Source organism: Schistocerca cancellata, chromosome 2 (assembly GCF_023864275.1).
Source record: "Schistocerca cancellata isolate TAMUIC-IGC-003103 chromosome 2, iqSchCanc2.1, whole genome shotgun sequence".
Taxonomy (NCBI): Eukaryota; Metazoa; Arthropoda; class Insecta; order Orthoptera; family Acrididae; genus Schistocerca; species Schistocerca cancellata.
Window position 1 is genome coordinate 378964793 of NC_064627.1, and position 21897 is coordinate 378986689.

General features: G+C 40.9%; 1 protein-coding gene across 1 annotated transcript in view; it reads right to left on the minus strand.

Annotated features, from left to right (window-relative positions):
* Window positions 1-12773: 12773 nt before the first annotated feature.
* The window catches only part of LOC126145808 (uncharacterized), a 192282-nt gene continuing 183158 nt past the window's right edge, over window positions 12774-21897 (minus strand). Inside the window, exon 3 of the mRNA XM_049915582.1 lies at window positions 12774-13053. Coding sequence (XP_049771539.1) covers window positions 13016-13053 — 38 coding nt within the window. The 3' untranslated portion in view covers window positions 12774-13015. The remainder of the gene's footprint in view (window positions 13054-21897) is intronic.

The following is a 21897-nucleotide window of genomic DNA, read 5'->3' on the forward strand; positions in this document are numbered from 1 at the left end:
GACTTAACATCTGAGGTCATCAGTCCCCTAGACTTTTAACTACGTAAACCTAACTAACCTATGGACATCACACACATCCATGCCGGAGGCAGTATTCGAACCTGCAACCGTAGCAGCAGCGCAGTTCCGGACTGAACCGCCTAGAGCCGCTCGGCCACAGCGGCCGGATCTTCCTCTGCAGTTTTTGCCCTCCACAGCTCCCTATAGTACCATAGAAGTCAGTCCCTGATATCTTAAAGATGCCCTATCATCCTGTCCCTTCTCCTTGACAGTGTTTTCCGCGTATACCTTTCTTCAGTCCACCTAGTTTTCAACATTAGTCTGTAGCACCACACCCAAATGCTTCGTTTCTCTTCTGTTCTGGTTTCTCCACAGCCCATGTTTCATTACCATACAATGCTGTACCCAAGACGTATGTTCTCAGACATTTCTTCCTCAAATTAAGGCCTCTGTTTGATACTAGTCTGTAGCACCACATCCCAAATGATTCGATTCTCTTCTGTTCTGGTTTCCCCACAGTCCATGTTTCATTACCATACAATGCTGTACTTCAGACGTACGTTCTCAGACATTTCTTCCTCAAATTAAGGCCTCTGTTTGATACTAGTAGACTTCTCTTGGTCAGGAATGCCCTTTTTGTCAGTGCTAATCTGGTTTTGATGTCCTCCTTGCTCCGTCCGTCATTGTTATTTTGCTGTCTAGGTAGAAGAATTCTTTAACTTCACCTACTCGTGACCATCAAACCTGATGTTAAGTTTATGGCTATTCTCATTTCTGTTACTTCTCATTACTCTCGTCTTTCTTCTCTTTACTCTCAGTTCATATCCTGTTCTCATTAGACTGCCCATTCCATTTAGCAGATCATGTAATTCTTCTTTACTTTCAATGCCATCAGCGAATCGTATCATTGATACCCTCTTACCTTGAATTTTAGTTCCACTCCTGAACCTTCCTTTTATTTCCATAATTATTTCATCGATGCAGAGATTGAACAGTAGGGGCGAAAGAATGCCTACACCCCTTCTATTCCAAACATTTCCTCCTTGGTCGCCCATTCTTATTACTCCCTCTTAGTTCTTGTACATATTGTATATTACTCGTCTCTCCCTACACCTTACCCCTATTTTTCCCAGAATTTCGAATATCTTGCACCATTTTACATTGTCGAACACTTTTTCTAGGTAGCCAAATCCTATGAACGTGTCTTGATTTTTCTTTAGTCTTAGTTCCATTATAAACAGCAATGTCAGAATTGCCTCTCTGATGCCTTTACCTTTCCTAAAGCCAACGTGATCGTCACCTCACACATCCTCAATTTTATTTTCCATTCTTCTGTATATTATTCTTGTAAGTAATTTCAATGCATGAGCTGTTTAACTGATTGTGCGTTAATTCTCGCACTTGTCAGTTCTTGCAGTCTTCGGAACTGTGTGGATAATATTTTACCGGAAGGCGGACGGAATACTGCCGGACTCTTACATTCTACACACCAACGTAAAAAGTCATTTTGTTGCCACTTCCCCTAATGATTTTAGAAATTCTGATGGGATTTTATGTATCCTTCCTGCCTTGATTGACCTTAAGTCCTCCAGAGCTCTCTTAAATTCTGATTCTAATACTGGATCCCCTATCTCTTCTAAATCCACTGCTGTTTCTGCTTCTATCACATCAGACAAATCTTCCCCCTTATAGGGGCCTTCAGTGTACTCTTTCCACCTATCCGCTCTCTCCTCGGCATTTAACAATGGAATTCCAGTTGCACTCTTAATGTTACCACCCTTGCTTTTAATTTTACCGAAGGTTGTTTTGACTTCCCTATTTACTGAGATAGACCTTCCGACTATATTTTGGCGGGGTCAGGGATTTTCACCTGCCTCGAGATGACTGGGTGTTTGTGTTGTCCTCATCATTTCATCATCATCCAGGAAAGTGGCGAAATTGGACTGAGCAAAGATTGGGTAATTGTACGGGCGCTGATAACCACGCAGTTGAGCGCCCCACAAACCAAACATCATCATCATCATCACCGACTATATTTTCTTTAGATTTCTTCACATTTTCCATGCAGCCATTTAGTTTTAGCTTCCCTACACTTCCTATTTATTTCATTCCTCAGCGACTTGTATTTCTGTATTCCTCAATTTCCCTGAACGTTTTTGTACCTCCTTCTTTGATCGATCAGCTGAAGTATTTTTTCTGTTACCCATGGTTTCTATACGGTTACCTTCTTTGTACGTATGTTTTTCTTTCCAGCTTCTGTGATTGCCCTTATTATAGATGTCCATTCCCCTTCAACTATAATGCCTACCGGACTATTCTTTATTGCTGTATCTACAGCCTTATAGAACTTCAAGAGTGTCTTGTAATTCCTTAGTACCTCAGTATCTCACTTCTTTGTGTGTTGATTCTCCTGACTAGTCCCTTAAACTTCAGCCTACTCTCCATCACTACTGCATTGTTAACAAGTCTATATCTGCTCCTGGGTACGCCTTACAATCCAGAATCTGATTTCGGAATCTCTGTCTGACCATGATGTAATCTAACTAAAATCTTCCTGTACTACTCGGCCTTTTCCAAGTATACCTCCTCCTCTCGTGATTCTTGAACAGAGTAATCGCTATTACGAGCTGAAATTTGTTACAGAACTCAATTAGTCTTTCTGCTCTCTCATTCCTTGTCCCAAGCTCATAATCTCCTGTAACCTTTTGTCCTACTCCGTTCCCTACAACTGCATTGGAGTCCCCCGTGACTATTAGTTTTTCATCTCCTTTTGCATGTTGTATTACCCTTTCAATATCCTCATATACTTTCTCTATCTCTTCATCTTCAGCTTGCAACATCGGAATATATATCTGAACTGTCGTTGTCGGTGTTGGTTTGCTGTCGATCCTGACAAGAACCCTATGACTGAACTGTTCACAGTAACACCCTCTCTGCCCTACCGTCCTATTCATAACGATTCCTACTCCCGTTATACCATTTCCTGTTGCTGTTGATATTACCCTCTACTCATGTCACAAGAAATCCTTGTTTTCTTTCCATTTCACTTCACTGAACCTTACTGCATCTAGATTGAGCCTCTGCATTTCCTTTTTCAGATTTTCTAGTTTCCCTACCATATTCAAGCTTCTGACATTCCACGCCCCGAGTCGCAGAACGTTATCCTTTCGTTTATTCAATCTTTTTCTCATGCTCACCTCCCCCTTGGCAGTCCCCTCCCGGAGATCCGAATGGGAGACTATTCTGAGATCTTTTGCCAATGGAGACATCATCATGACAATTTTTCAATTACAGGCCACATGTCCTGTGGATACAAGTTATGTGTCTTTAATGCAATGTTTTCTAATGCCTTCTGCATCACGTCGTTGATCATTGCTGAATCTGCCATCTTTAGGGGGTAGTTTCCCACCTCAAGGGCAATAGAGTGCCCTGAACCTCCTCCCTCTTTGACAAGGCCGTTGGCAGAAGTAGAGTGAGTTCTTATGCCCGAAGTCTTGGGCCGCTAATGCTGATTATTAATCAAGATTTAGAAGGTGTCGGGTTTAGAACTCAGGGTCGAGGACGTTTTGGTGATGAATCAACGACGCTACGCCCCAGACCACCGGGTTTCACCATTTCATACACCTTCTCGATTTGCGTCAAGTCTGGTGATCTGGCGCGCCAGGGGAAAATGCTGACATCCTGTGACACCAAGAATGCACGTGTTCGTTTAGCAACGTGTGTATTGTGTTGCTGCGTCCTGATCCACTCCAGAGGCCGCTAGGCTCTGGCCCTGGCGGGCAGCAGAACCAGATCCGGGCGGTTCAGCCATCCACTCTTCCATGCTGGTGCACGTGCACAGCGGCGATGGACCGCTCTCGCTGTTATTGAGTTCTACCGCCAGAGCGTGGCATCCCATGCAAGCAACTTGGCAATCTTCAACACCACTAGCAGCCGTGTCCCAGCAACTGGGCAGCGCGTAAGCTACTGTGGTTAGCATTCTGGAGTGCTAACGATACAATCCAGTAGTCAGCATTCTGGAGTGCTAACGACACAATCCAGTAGCCATCAGCACGTCGCCGCCACACGCCACCCTCACCACGTGCTATAAGGCGGCGTGGCCATCTTTTTCACTGGGACGCTATCATTATGGTCTAATGTATGTTGATAATATTTTCTTTTCTTTTTTTTTTTTTTTACATCTCCACGATCATACTCTGAATAGAAGTGATCCTATACCCTCAGACCACTTCAGTACACTTGTACAGAGCATATACAACTGTACAGAGCAAAACTAGAGAAGTAAAAATTACTCAATGAATTTTTGATTAACAGAATCTGTTACGTTATATTAAATAGTGATTGTTCAGCAGAAACAAATTTGTCGTCAGATGTGCCTCGAGATAGCGTAATGTCCTGAATATACGGAAATGATTTATCAGATTGGGTCTGCAGCTGTGTTGGTGATGTTTTCATCTACGGGAAAACATATTCTGTAAAATTAATAGTAGGGGCGCCAAACACAAGACCTAGATTTGTCGTAAGAGTTCCAGGACAATGCAGTGCAGTAGAACTGTCTTCGGCCGGCCGCGGTGGCCGTACGGTTCTAGGCGCTTCATTCCGGAATCGCGTGACTGCTACGGTCGCAGGTTCGAATCCTGCTTCGGGCATGGATGTGTGTGGTGTCCTTAGGTTAGTTAGGTTTAAGTAGTTCTAAGTTCTAGGGGACTGATGACCTCAGATGTTGAGTCTCATAGTGCTCAGAGCCATTTGCCAAGAACTGTCTTCAGTGTAGAGTTCCACTTCGAACTGAGTCCCGATGACTTGTCTGGAGAGCCCAGGACAACCAACGGATACCAGCCTGACTACCGCCCGCCTTACGGCCCGACAACGAGGGTTGATGAACTGGGGTAAGACTCCTTGGTTGTCATCCGCGGCACCCTTACAGCAAAGCGGTACGCCGATGGTATTCTCTTCCCGTTTTTTGTCCTTCATGGCAAGGTATCCTGGGCTCACATTTCAGCAATATAATGCCCGCCCGCACTCAGGGAGAGTTTCCACCGCCTGTCTTCGTGCTTGCAAAGCACTACTTTGGCCTACAAGGTCAACGGCTCTCCTCAATTGAGAACGTTTAGAGCATTTTGGGCAGAGTCCTCCACCTATATCACCATTTTGACGATCGAAAGCGCCAGCTGGAAAGAATTTGGCACGAAATCCTTCAGGAGGACATCTAGCAGCTCTAGCACTCAGTGCCAGCTGATTAACTTCGTAAATAACGGCCAGAGGAGGAGCAATGCGTTAGTGACGTGCTCGATTTGTTAAAAACTTTCTCTTGAATAGATCATCCAATTTTTCTCAATTTACAGTTGTTTGTTTGTCTATACATTATATCACGAAAAGACTTAAAAACTGAATAATATATTTTTATCATGTAGCCGTAAAACAATAATTTCTCTGTCGAGAAATGCAATGAAATGCAATGCAAAGAAATAATTTATGACAAAATGATCTAAAGAGACAACGAGATACGCTCTTTTGTTAATTTTTTTAGTCGATTTCACTTCCTCTTTTGTCTTGAGTGTGTATAGACGGACATCTTTCCAGTGCTGACAAATGTAAGCATATTTGTATGAGTTAAGCAGATAATATATTAATTGAATATTATTGTGCACTTTTAATTTGTAAGAGGTGATCCCGATTTCATGTCCGCCTTCCTTGAATTAACCTGCATTCAAGTAATTTACAGTTCAACAATCGCAGCGGCCGATGCAGCCAACGACGCCATTACGTGGCGATATTAACTTATGAAAATTAGTGGAAGCGAAATACTCTCCCGCTATTAACATAATATTAATTTTTCTCCACAGCCGCACGAAGTTGCAGAAATACGTAGCTTTAAAATTCTTATTTTCAGTACCGTAGCCGACAGCCAGAGCCAGGTCTCCGACTACAATACAATGGTTAACGGAGGTAAGAAAAATACTCTCGCGCGTGTGTGGGCCTCAATTATAATTAATAACTAAAGATCTTTTGCTTTAAAGTGAACTTACTAGCCGAGGAAATTAATACGAAAAGTTTATTACATTGTTCAGCTTGTATGCTCATGTTTTAAGATGCAGCAAGTCTAACATTCATTAACGTAACAAATAATTTGAGATTAATATTGTTAAAAAAGGGAGAACGTCAGGAAAGCATTTAATCGTAAAATCAAAATAAAATGAAATATCATTTTTATTAAGGCCCACCACGTAAGTCGGCAACAAAAAATAATAATAATAACAATAATAATATATTAAATTACGACGGCCGACGGACGTGAGAACATGTTTATCATACTACCGATCAGTCGCATTCGAATAATTCCTTCGTGGTGCGTCGTTTTATTTTCATTTCTAAAGTGTGTATTGTGATAAGTAATGGAAGTGTGACACTGCCTTGGGTGTGCCCGAAGTTAATTTTACGTCTCAAGATGTCTCTGCGTTGAGAATGTGCTCTGTTTGCTCTTCAATACAATCACACAGTTGGTCTGATACTCCGAGCACTTTGTTCTTTAGGTGACAGTGAGGAACTCATCCAACGCCTTACGGAAGTCGAGCTATAATTATTACTGGAACTATTATCAACAGAACAGATTTTCTAGAATATCATTCATCTCCTTTCCTAAGTAATATGATAGAACACACAGGGTATTATTACTATTTTATTGGACTTACGCACTGTACAAGACCAAATAATACCGCCAGAGTGAGTCACATACATGGCATGAAATGCTTGTCGTAAAGTAGCCAATTTAGTTATACTGGAAACAAAATTTCTACTTCCACCCTTAAGACAAGTAAAGATGGGGTTGTTTTGAGTTTGTTTTCTTTTCGGAAAGTACAAATTTGTAGGTTGGTCGAGGAGGGAAATTAGCGTTTTTTTCCGAGAAAAGCTGTGAGACTGATACAGCATGTTCCAGCCAATCAGAGGATGACGACTGCACGTTCTGGAAGCAGGAGTGACCTGTGCCGCATCGTCGCAGGAGTCCGGAATCAACACTACTAAGTGAGGATATACTGCCCGGTGCTCTGTTAGTTTCGTGAAAATGTTCTAATTTGCTTTTTGCTGAAGAAATGAATAGTTCGGAAACTGATGAGATCTCTTGTAAACGGCGTTTGCTGAAGTTCTGGGACTGATGATGAAAACTTGTGTCTTTCTTTCGCTGGCCTGAAATTCAGATTAACGTACTGTGGGAACTTCAGATTTTTGTGAGCTGCGTAGCATTTGTCGATCATACTAAACTAATGCACATGGTCTGGACTTTAAAACTGTTTGACTGATTAAAAGCCGTGGTCCTTTAGGCAGCAGGTTCTAAACATACGCTGGCTACTAGTGGGAGAATATGTTGTGCGAATGAATGAAATAGAACAAACTCTGATCAAGTATTTGCTTTTACCTCTCGGCCTTGGTAGCAGCATGGGTATTGATAATACGGTACAGACATCTTAGACAAGTTTGAGTAGCTTTCTTCAGACCTGAAAGAATGAACCCTTTTCTCCGTTATGGCACAGTGGATTGTTTGCACCTTGCTGACACGTGCAGCGGAACCTTCCAAACAACTCTTCCAGACTGAAGCACATACGTCTCTTCATAGTAGATGTGCTTCAGAGGAGCTAACTGAGGTATGTAAGTTCTAGAAATTTGTGGACATCGCACCACCGCACCCTGCTATAGTTGCGTAATCAATACAGACCTGCAGTGAATTTGTAAACGGACGACAATGACTGACTAATAAGCCCATACGTCCTTACTGGCCTCCTACTCAATTTTTATGCACTTACGTGTTTCAACATTAATGTGATCCATCTCTCTTCGCATACCTCTCTCATAAACACCATACTTTTATTGTCAGTTAGAAAAGAAGAAGATGGCTTGTGTCACGGTCATCTCATTAGCCTGATCTTGGCCCACTTGACTTTCTCTTGTGGAATAATATCAAAAGTCTTATGTACGAAACAACTGTCGATACAGAAAATTATCTTCTCGCATTTACTCTTGTCACCGGGGACATTTTTCTAATAACATCGAATTTGTTGGAAATACTACGATAGAATTTTGTTGCCTACACAGATTCTGAAGGATACGTGGCTGAACATGTGTTGCGACTTCAGCACTTTGTACTAGTTATGCTTGTGGATATCCTAAAGAAACTTATTACAAATATGTGTCTACTTTGATTTTTATCACCGTCAGGAAATACTGGCAAAATTTCAATGTTCCCATGATTCCCCGTATCACTGATTCGCATTTCATAAAGCCAAAAAATTTGTATCGAGCTCTTGGAAACTATCTGCATACAATTTTCTTGAAGCAACCTTCTACATCTGTCAAGTACTTGAAATAATGCACTGTAAGCCAATAGATGTATCAGCACAACTTCGTTCCTCTACCGATTTCGGTTCACAAAGCCAACATCACTGGAGGGAGAGCTGGACATTGGTGATTTATGCACACATATCAGTACAAAGGTACCTCACCATAAAGTTGTCTCTGTATTAATCGCAGAAGGTTTGCAATCGTCCTCCGTACAGCCCCGATCTTGCGCCCAGTGACTACCATCTGTTCCTGAACTTGAAGAAACACCTGGGCGGTCAGCGTCTTCAAGACGATGACGAAGTCAAAGCAGTGGTGATGCAGTGGTTAACAAGTCAGGCGGCAGACTTCTATGAGGAGGGTATTCAAAAACTGGTACAAAGTTATGACAAGCGCCTCAATATTGACGGAAATTATGTAGAAAAGTATATAAAGGTTCAGGCTTTCATGTAAAAATAAAATTATTGAGACATCTTAGCACGTCTTTTTTTTTAATTTCCAAACGGTACTTACTTAAAAAACAAGACTCGTATTTCAGTTGACGAGAAGGCACAAACTGTGCGTTCGTACCAGAGTTTAATTTCATTGTTATGGTGCAAAGATAATTTCGTTGTGTTTATAAGAAAGTAGCGCAAGAAGCCAAGAAGATAAAATCATACTATAACCAGGTTTTGGATACCGTCGGTATTCTGATGTGTATGTAGATGGTCGGAGTGTCTCTGAAGAACAAGTTGAGAATGTCCGCCAAGCGCTCCTACGAAGTCCAAGCAAATCAGTTTGTGAGGCTCCACGGGAACTTCACACGCCACGAAGTCCTCAAAAAGCGGTTGCTTCTGCATTTATACAAGATGCAGATTCTGTAGGCCATTAAACCCGGTGACAAGCAACGGCAATATGGATTTGAATATGAAATGCTTAACCGAATCGACCGGAATCCTGGTTTCTTGTCAAGTGTTTTCTGTTGAGGCCACATTCCGTGTCTCTGGATCTGTAGCAGGCATAACGTTCGCCTCTGGGAGTCACAGTATCCATACCGCGTCAGGAAAAAGTGCGAGATACCCAGAAAGCGAACATTGGTATTGCCTCATGAGCAACAAGGTAAGTGGACCGTTCTTATTTGCCGAGCAGACTGTCACGACGTACCTAGACATGTTGAAGATATTTTCTTTTTCCCCAACTCAAGAAATGCAAGAAGTTTCGTTTCAACAAGATGCTGCGCCACCTCACTGATCGTTGGATGTGAGGAAAGCTCTAAATCGAACATTTGCATAATGCTGGATTCAACGTGATGACCACGTAAATTGGGCTCCACGTTTTCCTGACATCCCACTGTTAGATTTTTTTCCTCTGGGGCTACGGGAAGGGAAGTATGATCGCCACTGCAGTGTGGGAGTTTCAAGACCCCCGTACTCGGATTGTGCAGTTCGTCGGTATCATTCTTCCACGCATGTTGCGGCGGACATGAATGGATATTCTTTGGGTCATCGCAGAGGCTCAGTTGTAAGTTGGTTTTTATTTGCTGTAATTTTTTTGTAAACTTAACTTGTCATACAACTTATTTTTCAGAAGGAAATAAGTTCATTTCATTTAATTTTGTGTTGAGAGCAAATTGAAAATAGTGAATCCCGGTGTATACCATGTGTAGTTTCAACTTTCCCTTCCGACCTGCGATAGTCTTCTGAGTACTTCTGTTGCACGTGATACCACACTGACTGTATAGTAATTTTCACCTGTATCCACTCCTATATTCTTCTCAAGCGCAATAATTATAATCTTTTCAAAATTTGATGCAACTTCCCAGCTACTTCAACTGCATTCGTGAGCCTGTAACTTCCACTCTCCCCCATTTCGCCTGATATCTTCAAGAGTTCCACCGGTGTTACATTGTCTTGGCATCTGTTTCTTCCGAGTTGGCGCAAAGCTTTTTGAAAATAAGTAATGAATTACACCTAAATTCCCCTTGCACCGTGTCCTCATTTGCAATTAGCTAGATTTCTTATGGGTAGCTATAATTTTTTACAAACATTATTCCCATGTTCTGGCCTTATTTTCTACTCCTTTCTTCATGTCTGATCACTGGGCTAACTTATTAGACTGCGCGCAGAAAATACATGCTATCATACATCGTTCCTGTTCCCATTGGTTTTTGTCTTTTCTGGATTTACGGGTAATTTTATTTCTAAGTCAGCTTATATTGCTGCTGTTCTCTTTGACTCTGGTGTATAAAGTGATGAAATTCAAACTCTTATTGTGCAAAGACCGAAGACCGTAGTTGGTATCACTGATGTGTATGATACTAAAGCATTTTTACTTTATTTTAGTGGCTAAATTACTTGCCAAAGAGTTTCAAACAGTGTTATGGCTCAAGGAGAGTCGCAACATGCTGGAAAACTGTCGGACAATTTCAAAGCCAAGCAATATATTTCTGCTGCTACTCGTTTTCTTATTATGCCATCCATATGCATGAAGGAAACATGGCGCAAGTGCTTCACATTTTGCAAGCTGTACATAACATCACTGCTTTGGAATTACAACTGCATCCTGTGAAACCCATTATCCCTCAAGACACGTTGAGACTGTTCATGATGTACACGTTGTAAATAATGACATGAAAAGTTATATAGCAACACAAAACCCCACCATGTTGGAATTAGAGGACTGTAGTATCGTCACACAACTTGCTTATTTTTTTCTAGGAGACATCAAGATGAACATTAATTATGGAAGTAAAGATATTTAACTACAAAAGAACAAGATTTCATAAAATTTTGTTATGTGCTGTCTGTTAACCTGCAACCGTCGACATCTCCAATGAAAAAAATGTTTTTAGCGTGTTTAAGGGCTGCCATAATAAATAGGTATTCGCTGTTTAAATACGATTAGTCTGCTAAGGTATGACGTAGTCTTTGGGATGTAACTCGTGTATATATATATATATATATATATATATATATATATATATATATATATATATATATATATTAATGTCAGCCATTAAACACATTCAAAACGTATGTAAATATACTGCTACTCACTGCCTTCCGTAACATGCGTTTCTCGCCCTGGCTGTTCCTCAAAAACAAGTTTAGGGAACGTTATTCTAGATTAGTAACTTAGTTGGAACTTCATTAACTTTTTATTTTAAGAGATTACTTACCTGAAACCGACGTCCTCTTGAGGTGAGATGATGCTCTTCAAGGTGGCTTACTGGTTCACTCTGACACAGCAATAATTTTTCGATCATTTAGAAACAGGAACAGTGACTAAAATAGTTGGATTACTATTTGTTGCACTAAAAAAATCGCGACTCGCCGTAGCGAGACCTGGTGTTATAATGATGATAAGTTTCAAATATTGCCAGCGTAGCTGCGGGATTTAAGCACAAGAACTGATATTAGTTAGAAATTGCTGGTGTAGTTTCCTTTCTAATGGGGCATATACTATCGTTCTAAGTTCCAGCTGACTGCAATTGAGAACCTTCTTGTATAGCTGACGTAGTGCTTTAAATAGCCAAACCACTACATGAGTAACGTTTTCATAAGTAATTTGAGGTGAATGTTGGTGTAGTTCCTTAAACAAGATTACACCCCATTTCCTCCTCAGATCGTGAAATTGTGTCACAATCAAGATTGTTGCCAGCCTCTAATGGCAGTGGCGAGCCACCAGATTCTAATATTGATTCAGGCTGTTTTCGTGTCCATTTTCAACAATACTGGGTGGTTCTGTTCAAAATTGACCATGGCACTACTACTTCCTAGAATGCATCAATAGATAATGATATGATTGTCTTGATCGATTCATCCTACGACGCCGGCCGGAGTGGCCGTGCGGTTCTAGGCGCTTCAGTCTGGAACCGAGCGACCGCTACGGTCGCAGGTTCGAATCCTGCATGGATGTGTGTGATGTCCTTAGGTTAGTTAAGTTTAAGTAGTTCTAAGTTCTAGGGGACTGATGACCTCAGATGTTAAGTCCCAAAAGTGCTCAGAGCCATTTGAACCATCCAGCGACAGTAAACGTAACTTGTACTTTCAACGATCGACGTTAAACATTTGTATGTTATTGGGTTCCTTCGCAGGTATGTTTAAAGAGATTTTTAGTACACAATGAGACAACTAGTGTCAAAATAATTTATTTGAGGATATAACACCAATTTCTGCTGCGGTCCTAATATTTGGGCTTATATTATATGGGTTACGTTACTTATTCGATTACAACAGTATAAAGCTGTGTGTCCTTGCACAATTATCTTCCTGGTAGGAGAAGTTGCTAAATCTGTGTCAGTGATACTCAAGATGAGGTCTGTGGATTTCTTCGCCACACAAAACATAATAAACACATTACAATTAATATAGAAAAATTAGTCGATTTGTAATGCCTTTATTAACAAAAAGTACTTAATCCCAGCAATATTACATGTGAATACAAAAAATAACATTCTCATTAATATTTGTTCTGGATTATTAAATATATTTCTCATTAGCTAAATGAAATGTGGCTATTTCCGTTAGTCTCGCAATACAGGATTCACCGGAAAGCAATTTAATGTCAGACAAGTATTATAAATACTTTATTATTTGTAACAACTTATATACAAAGTTCAAATGCTATGTGTATGGTCACAAATCTAGGTTATACGCTCTTCGTTTTCGAATACCCGGTCATGGTCAGGTATGTTCCTTAACTGTTATCTTCCTCCAGGCGTGGCCGTGTCGCCCGGCGATTCTGAAACAGAGATGGTGGCCAGTAGTCAACACGTGCTTATGATTGACCACAACGAAGGTATTACTGAGGCGGGGACTTTTCACTAACCATGCATCTTTGATATAAATTCACTAAAAAAGCAGTAAGTGCGAAGTAGATACTGCAACCACAAAATATATAACTACCGTCCAGTTAGAGACAAATTCGGGATCCAAACTTGCAAATCTGTCGTCCTTTTTTTCGTAACTTCACAGAATATTTAAAGGCAATTCAACTACCGACCAGTTAGAAACAAATCCGGGACCCAAGCTTCCAAAATTCAAATATTTTTTTCCGTAACTTTACAGAATATTTAAGGGCAGTTCTGACATGGTAATCACACAGAGAGGAAAAAAAATTAAAGATATTCAAGCCTTATATTTTAACAATGCATGTGCTTAACATAACTAGCTATGAATCGTTATTCCAGGACGGTCACAGAGGAAAATTATTTTGGTGAAAACAACCTGTTGCATAAATCTATCACAGAAATCGTTCCATACACACGCTAACAGAATGGGATGAAATAGGTAAATATGATACACATGTACAGAGAAAGAGATGATTGCAAGTTCAGATAAATTTTATGATTTATTCCAGAGAAATTAAGTACATAACGCTTTGGTCCACCTCTGGCCCTTACGCAAACAGTTATTCGGTTCGGTATTAACTGATCGAGTTGTTGATTGTCCTGAGGGATATCTTATCAAATACTGTCAAAACTGGCGCGTCAGATCGTCAAAATCCCGACCTGGTTGGAGTGCCCTGCCCATGATGCTCCAAACGTTCTCAAATGGAGAGAAATCCAGTGACTCTGATAGTAACTCTCGCCGAGTGCGGGCATTATCTTGCTGAAATTCAAGCTCAGGATGGCTTGCTGTTAAGGACAACAAAAGAGGGCGTAGAATACCTTCGGGATACCGCTGTGCTGTAAGGGTGCCGCGGATGACGACCAAAGAGGTCCTGCTATGAAATGAAATACTAGTCACTACCATCACTCCTGAGTGCGGGTCGTGTGGCTGGTGATAATCAGGTTGAAATCCCACGGCTTTTTGGGGCGTCCTCAGACACGTCTTCGTTGGTCATTGGGGCTCAGTCCGAAGCGGAACTCATCAATGAAGACAAATTTACTCCAGTCAGTGAGAATCCAGGTTGGAGACGCCCCAGACAACGGTGGAGTCGAGCCTGATGGTCGCTTACCACACAGACCTAAAGGGAGGAGTGACGGTTTGGAGTACCATTTCATTTCATAGCAGGCTCCCTTTGATTATCATCCACGGCTCCCTAACAGCATAGCGGAATGTCTAGATATTCCACGCTCCATAATGCTGCCTTTCATGCAAAGGACATCCTGGGCTAGATTGTGCCCGCTCGAACACGGCGGGAGTTTCTATTGTTTCTCTTCAAGCTTGACAACAAGGTCGCCAGATCTCTCCCCCAGTGGAGAGCATTTGAAACATTATGGGCACGGCCCTCCCATCAGGTCGCGATTTTGATAATCTAACTCAACATTTGAACAGAATTTGCCACGGTATCCCTCAGAAAGACATGCAATAACTTCAAATCCTGCCTCGGGCATGGATGTGTGTGATGTCCTTAGGATGGGTTAGGTTTAAGTAGTTCTAAATCTAGGGGACTGATGACCTCAGATGTTAAGTCCCATGATGCTCAGAGCCATTTGAACCACTTTTTTGGACCAATGCGTTATTGACTTTCTCAAATTGTGAAGCTCTTTTCCTTGAATTAATCATGCATTTTTTCAGAATAAAATTCATTCGTCTGTTGCAAATACATTTTTATTATCCTTTACCTGTTTCGGCAAATTACTCATATTCAGAAAACAACAAAACTAGGCATATTACAAGCATTTAGATCTTGGCGATACATTTATAGGACGTGTAAGAAGTACAGTATATTACATTAACTTACATATTATTGTATTTGCAACCACCGAGTGAATTTTATTCTAAAAAATATATACTACAGCTGCTGAAAATTAGAGTTATGAATAAAGTAATTCGTCACCTAATTTTTCTCAGACTGTAGTCATTTCTTTGCCTGTACATGTACAACACAGATCTGGTACTCTTTTAATATAGGTTCTGTTTGTAGTGCTTGAGCCATGTTGATTTAGGGAGTGCGAAAGCACTCCACGGCACCTTACCATGTTCCAACCCCCACTCACAATCACCAACTTAACAACTCGTAATACCCCGTGACTGGCTGTCGCCTTGCAAGTCAATCTCGGTGCTCCCAGATGTACTTCGTATAAAGAATAAACGTCATTTTTGTTCAAGAAAACGTACGTCATATGGTATAACAACCCAATAATCGATGGCCACACTCTGTCTAAACTGACCAGGTTCGCCCTGCCCCTCTACAAAACAAATGGATCACTGGAGACTGGAAATGAAGCAATTACGAACGTAAATAAAGTAAAATACAACTGGGCAGGATGTATTGCCAGGCTAAAGGATGCTGGACTGACCAAATAAATACTTTCATCGATTTCATGAGATAAGGAAAGAACGAGTTACTGAGGTAATGGGAGGTTGGCAGATAACAGTAGGAAACAAGCAGGAAGAATTTGGATACAAGTAGAAAAATACCGTAGCGCACATAAAAGTTTGTAAGGGGTCTTCATCCATCAGTGCCTCATATTAACGGCGCCATATAATTGCCTGTCTCATAAATACACACAAAAAATCACCAGGTAAGAGTGAGAAACCACGTGTAAAAATTACGTAAAATGTCAAAGTCAATCTCTCTCTCTCTCTCTCTCTCTCTCTCTCTCTCTCACACACACACACACACACACACACACACACACACAAACACGAAGAGCGAGAGAGAGATACAAGGACTTGGTTGTAAAAGGAATTTTTAAATCGTTTCATAAATTATGGTACAATTAGTAAAAACGCCGATAATAACTCTGCTGAAAGCATCTTTACGACGGGTAGTCAGAGTTTTATCACTTAAAAAATGAAGCTGCGATCTTGAAAATGTTTCATAGTGTTTTTGTTTATCTTATGAGGTATTCGAACCACTGACATATTTGAGAACCTGTTATTCCATAAGCTCAAACTTTCGTTAACAGTCTCCAGTAGCTCGTGCTCGTGCGGTAGCGTTCTCGCTTCCCGCGCCCGGGTTCCCGGGTTCGATTCCCGGCGGGGTCAGGGATTTGCTCTGCCTCGTGATGACTGGGTGTTGTGTGATGTCCTTAGGTTAGTTAGGTTTAGGTAGTTCTAAGTTCTAGGGAACTGATGACCACAGATGTTAAGTCCCATAGTGCTCAGAGCCATTAGAACCATTTAGTCTCCAGTGTGGCATTGTGTCAAACCGTTTCGGAAATCTAGGAATATGGAATTCGCCTGCTTCCCTTCTTTCGTAGTTCGTAGGACGTCGTGTCAGAAAAGGAGAAGCAGAGCTTCGTTCGAGTGATCCTTTCTAAGACCGTGTTGATTTGTGGACAGGAGCTTTTACGTCTTACAGAACTATGTTATAATCGTACTGTGAATATTTTCAAGACTTCTGCAACAAACCTATGTTAAGCGTATTTGTCTGTTCTTTTATCCTTCTAATATACACGAGTCACCTGCTCTTTTCTCCAGTCGCTTGGGACTTAATGATAGGGGAGAGATTTGCGATAAATGCACGCTAAATAAAGGGTGAATGCCGTAGAGCACTATTTGTAAAACTGGGCTGGGATTCCGTCCGTACCCGGCGACTTGCTTGTTTTCAAAGCTTTCGTTGCCTCTCTGCACCATGGTTGCCTATTACTGCCCCCAATACAGGAATTGTGCGACCGTCAAACGACAGTATGTTTGTACAATCCTCCTGCTTCAAAGATTTTTTAAGTAGGAAATTTAGACCTTCAGCTTTCGTTTTACTATCATCTATTGCACCAAAAGAAAATCAGACCTGTGGTGTAGAGGTGGTGTCTTTGACTAGTAATCAAAACGTCCTGGGCCACGGGTTCGAACGTGGCACAACTTAAATTTTGAATAAGAACCATCAACAAGTGGGGCTGAAACTTTCGGGATAAGAAGCCACCGTCGTTCTGCCAATGGACTTGTCGAAGGCCGGCATGGTTCCTTTGAAGGGCACGGCCGACTTTCTACCCCACTCTTCCCTAATCCGATGGGACGCAATAAAGAACTTTTAACTCAGATTTTTCTGTGTTTAGAGCAATCTGCCATTCATCAACCCAACTAGAAATTTCATTAAGTCGTCTTGTATCCTAGTACAGTCACTCAACGACGACACCTTCCTGTACACCACATCAACATCAGCAAACAGCCAGAGAGTTTTGCTAACCCTGTCAGTCACATTATTTATCTATATAGAGAACAAGTACAGTTCTGTCAACTTCCCTGGGACATTCCTGATGATATTCCCGTCTCTCATGAAGTCCCGCCGCCGAGTACAACGTACTGGCTCCTATTGCACAAAAAGTCCCCGAGCCACTCAAATATCAGGCAACCTAATTAATATGCTTGGGCCCTCGTTGACAAGCTGCAGAGGAAAACCGTGTCAAACGCTTTCCTAAAATCTAGGAATACGGAATCTGCTCGATCAGGTGGCTAAAGGAGTAATCTGGATTGGCACGACATTGCAGTAACATAACCGCCGCTTTCTCGGTGTGACGTGCTTTTTGAATGTTTGTGAACGGTTGGTAGAGATATATAAGTAATCTAGAAAATGACATTCATCGACAACAGACGCCTATAAAGCAATAAAAGATTTAAACAGCCAAGAAAAACATACGTCAAACATCAACACAATCAACGAAAAACGACGAGTGGATCAACATAAAAAAGTTGTGGCATAATCAACACTTAATGTTACAAGCAGAAATATGGCTGAACTGACATTAGCAGATCAAGAAGTAGTTTTAAAAACCATGAAAAACAGAAAGAAATCTGTACTAGATGTCAGTGAAAATGTTGTTGTTGTTGTTGTTGTTGTCGTCTTCAGTCCTGACAATGGTTTGATTCAGCTCTCCATGCTACTCTATCCTGTGCAAGCTTCATCTCCCAGAACCTACTGCAGCCTACATCCTTCTGAATCTGCTTAATGCATTCATCTCATGGTCTCCCTCTACGATTTTTACCCTCCACGCTGCTCTCCAATACTAAATTGGTGATCCCTTGATGCCTCAGAACATGTCCTACCAACCGATCCCTTCTTCTAGTCAAGTTGTGCCACAAACTTCTCTTCTCCCCAATTCTATTCAATACTTCCTCATTAGTTATGTGATCTACCCATCTAATCTTCAGCATTCTTCTGTAGCACCACATTTCCAAAGCTTCTATTCTCTTCTTGTCCAAACTATTTATCGTCCATGTTTCACTTCCGTACATGGCTACACTCCGTACAAATACTTTCAGAAACGACTTCCTGACACTTAAATCTATACTCGACGTTAACAAATTTCTCTTCTTCAGAAACGCTTTCCTTGCCATTGCCAGTCTACATTTTATATCCTCTCTACTTCGACCATCATCTGTTATTTTGCTCCCCAAATAGCAAAACTCCTTTACTAATTTACGTGTCTCATTTCCTAATCTAATTCCTTCAGCATCACCCGACTTCATTCGACTACCTTCCATTATCCTCGTTTTGCTTTTGTTGATGTTCATCTTGTATCCTCCTTTCAAGACACTGTCCATTCCGTTCAACTGCTCTTCCAAGTCCTTTTCTGTCTCTGACAGAATTACAATGTCATCGGCAAACCTGAAATTTTTATTTCTTCTCCTTGGATTTTGATACCTACTCCGAATTTTTCTTTTGTTTCCTTTACTGCTTGCTCAATATACAGACTGAATAACATCGGGGAGAGGCTACAACCCTGTCTCACTCCCTTCCCGACCACTGCTTCCCTTTCATGTCCCTCGACTCTTATAACTGCCATGTGGTTTCTGTACAAATTGTAAATAGCCTTTCGCTCCCTGTATTTTATCCCTGCCACCTTCAGAATTTGAAGTAGAGTATTCCAGTCAACACTGTCAAAAGCTTTCTTTAAGTCTACAAATGCTAGAAACGTAGGTTTGCCTTTCCTTAATCTATTTTCTAAGATAAGTCGTGAGGTCAGTATTGCCTCACGCGTTCCAACATTTCTAGGGAATGCAAACTGATATTTCCCGAGGTCGGCTTCTACCAGTTTTTCCATCCGTCTGTAAATAATTCCTGTTAGCATTTTGCAGCCGTGCCTTATTAAACTGATAGTTCGGTAATTTTCACGTCTGTCAACACCTGCTTTCTTTGGGATTGGAGCCATTATATTCTTCTTGAAGTCTGAGGGTATTTCACCTGTCTCATACATCTTGCCCACCAGATGGTAGAGTTTTGTCAGGACTGGCTCTCCCAAGGCTGTCAGTGGTTCTAATGGAATGTTGTCTACTCCCGGGGCCTTGTTTCGACTCAGATCTTTCAGTGCTCTGTCAAACTCTTCACGCAGTATCATATCTCCCATTTCATCTTCATCTACATCCTCTTCCATTTCCATAACATTGTCGTCAAGATGGCATTAAAATTTAATTATTAAAATACAGCGGAATTCTCCTTAGACTAAGGTTTTTACATTTCCTGGATTCGTGCTATGAGAAAACGAGAATACCGAAAATCTCGGCAACAGCTATTGTTCATTCAATTTTAAGAAATAAGATAGGAAAGACTGAAATAAATACAGTGGAATAAGTGTTTTAACAGCTGGTTACAAAGTGTGTGCAAATTTTAACTCTACGGTTAAGATCAATAGCCGGACTACTTTAACTGCATACTAGAGTGGATTTAGATTTGGACGAACATCCATGGATAACATATTCAATACGAAGATAATGACAAGTAAAAGAATTTAATAATGAGACAAACATAGCTTTCATCTCCTATGTCAAGGAGCCTGACATAATAAACAGGACCAAAATTTGGCCAATATCATAAGTAACTGGAATACCGCAACTCTTGATATGGGCCACAAAAAGCTTATCCAGTGAAACTAAATTTGTAGTATAAATGGGAACAAAATTAATAAAAATGGCATTGCAGCTGATCACGGAGTTTGTCAAGGTTGCAGTGTTTCCTAAATTTTGTTCAATTTATATATAAATGACATGATTAAACAGTAAAATCAGGAAACAAAAACAACAGAGGAATAAAATGGATAACGACCTTTATATCAAAATATCTATGAATGGTGACGTCCAGACAATAATAGCCACATGACAAGAAGAATTACTAGGAAAAATTAAGCCAAATTGGTCAGAACTATGATTTCAGAACATTTACAGGAAATACAAAAGTAATGGCACTCTGATGAAAACAACAGGTGCTATCAAAACTGGTGATATACAACAAAATAATGAGCAAGTAAGTCATGTTAATTGGGCTACCACATTTCTCCTGATTACGATAAAAATATAAAGAAGAAACAGCAAACGTTAAGGATGTATTTGGAACAACAAAAAGAATATTAAACAAAATGACAGCTAAACAATTGTGTAAACTGTTCCATTTGGTCTTTAGTGTAAAGTAGTGAACGCATAAAACCAGAAAAGGTAAACACTGGGGACTGTTTAATGTCTTCGCTGTACCAAACAACTTACATCAGACTTTAGATACACCACAAATGTCTGTGGGCGTTCTTTTGATGACGGAATTTCAAAATTACGCGTTTCCCTTACTTTCTGCGGTTCCGACTCATTCTAACGTATCTTTAAAACTTGAAACAGCAGTTAATCATCTGGAAATAGCAGTATCAGAAGAAAAATTTCTTTATTCAAGTTCTCAAAAGCTAACTGAAATAGCTCTCTCTTACGTTCTCGGATAGTGCGTCATCGTATGAAGTAAATAAAACTAGTGACATTGTTTGTACTCTCGTGTTTATGAATTCTGAAATGATTTCTCCTCGATTTTTCTTGGCACCTATTTGGCTTCTGTCATAGATATATTTCAGTGTCCCCGTAAGATGCTTGGAGTTTCGTCTTGTACTAATGACCTTGCAGAGCTTTCTTCTCAGATTTCTATCAAAAGCTTTAATATAATCAACAAATATATGTTCCACTGTACCACAATCTCATTTGCTTGAAGATATACTTTATAATGAAACTGCAGTCGCTCTAAGAGGTGTTACTGAATCCGCTTTACTGTTCGACCATGATTTTTCACGATGAGTGTTCGAAGGTGAGTGATGAGTATCGTAGTGTAAAGCTAGGATCCCATGTGAAACCTTCGATCCGGCGTGACGAAAGTTAATTTTCTGCAGCTACTGAAACTGCTTTATTTCGTTTCTTGTATGATGTAACCAATGCACCTTCTTCCACTAGATTTGGATCTTCCTACGGATCCAGTACCGGTTGAAGTTTGCGAAATTTTTTATTAGATTAAAACTGTGTGGCTGAGCATTACTGGAACATGGAACGTTGCCTACTGCGTGTGTTGGTCTCATTGACTGAGTGCCACGGCTTGTGCCAAACTCTCGCCCCTCTGGGTTGTTCTTTTGAAAGAATTCTAGCTGTACCAGGAAAGCTTCGTGGGTCAAAGTACTGCATGAGAAAGGCAAGGTTCCCCTTTCGACTCCTGGCTCGGCACAATTTCTAATTTGTATGGATGTGCACACTGCCGGCGTATACTGCTGTTGGATAGCTCTCGGGTCTCCACCCTCGTGCCAACATTGAGATACCACCGTCTTTCGACGATTGTCATACTCAACACGTTCTAGCAAATTGTCCAAATACACTCCTGGAAATGGAAAAAAGAACACATTGACACCGGTGTGTCAGACCCACCATACTTGCTCCGGACACTGCGAGAGGGTTGTACAAG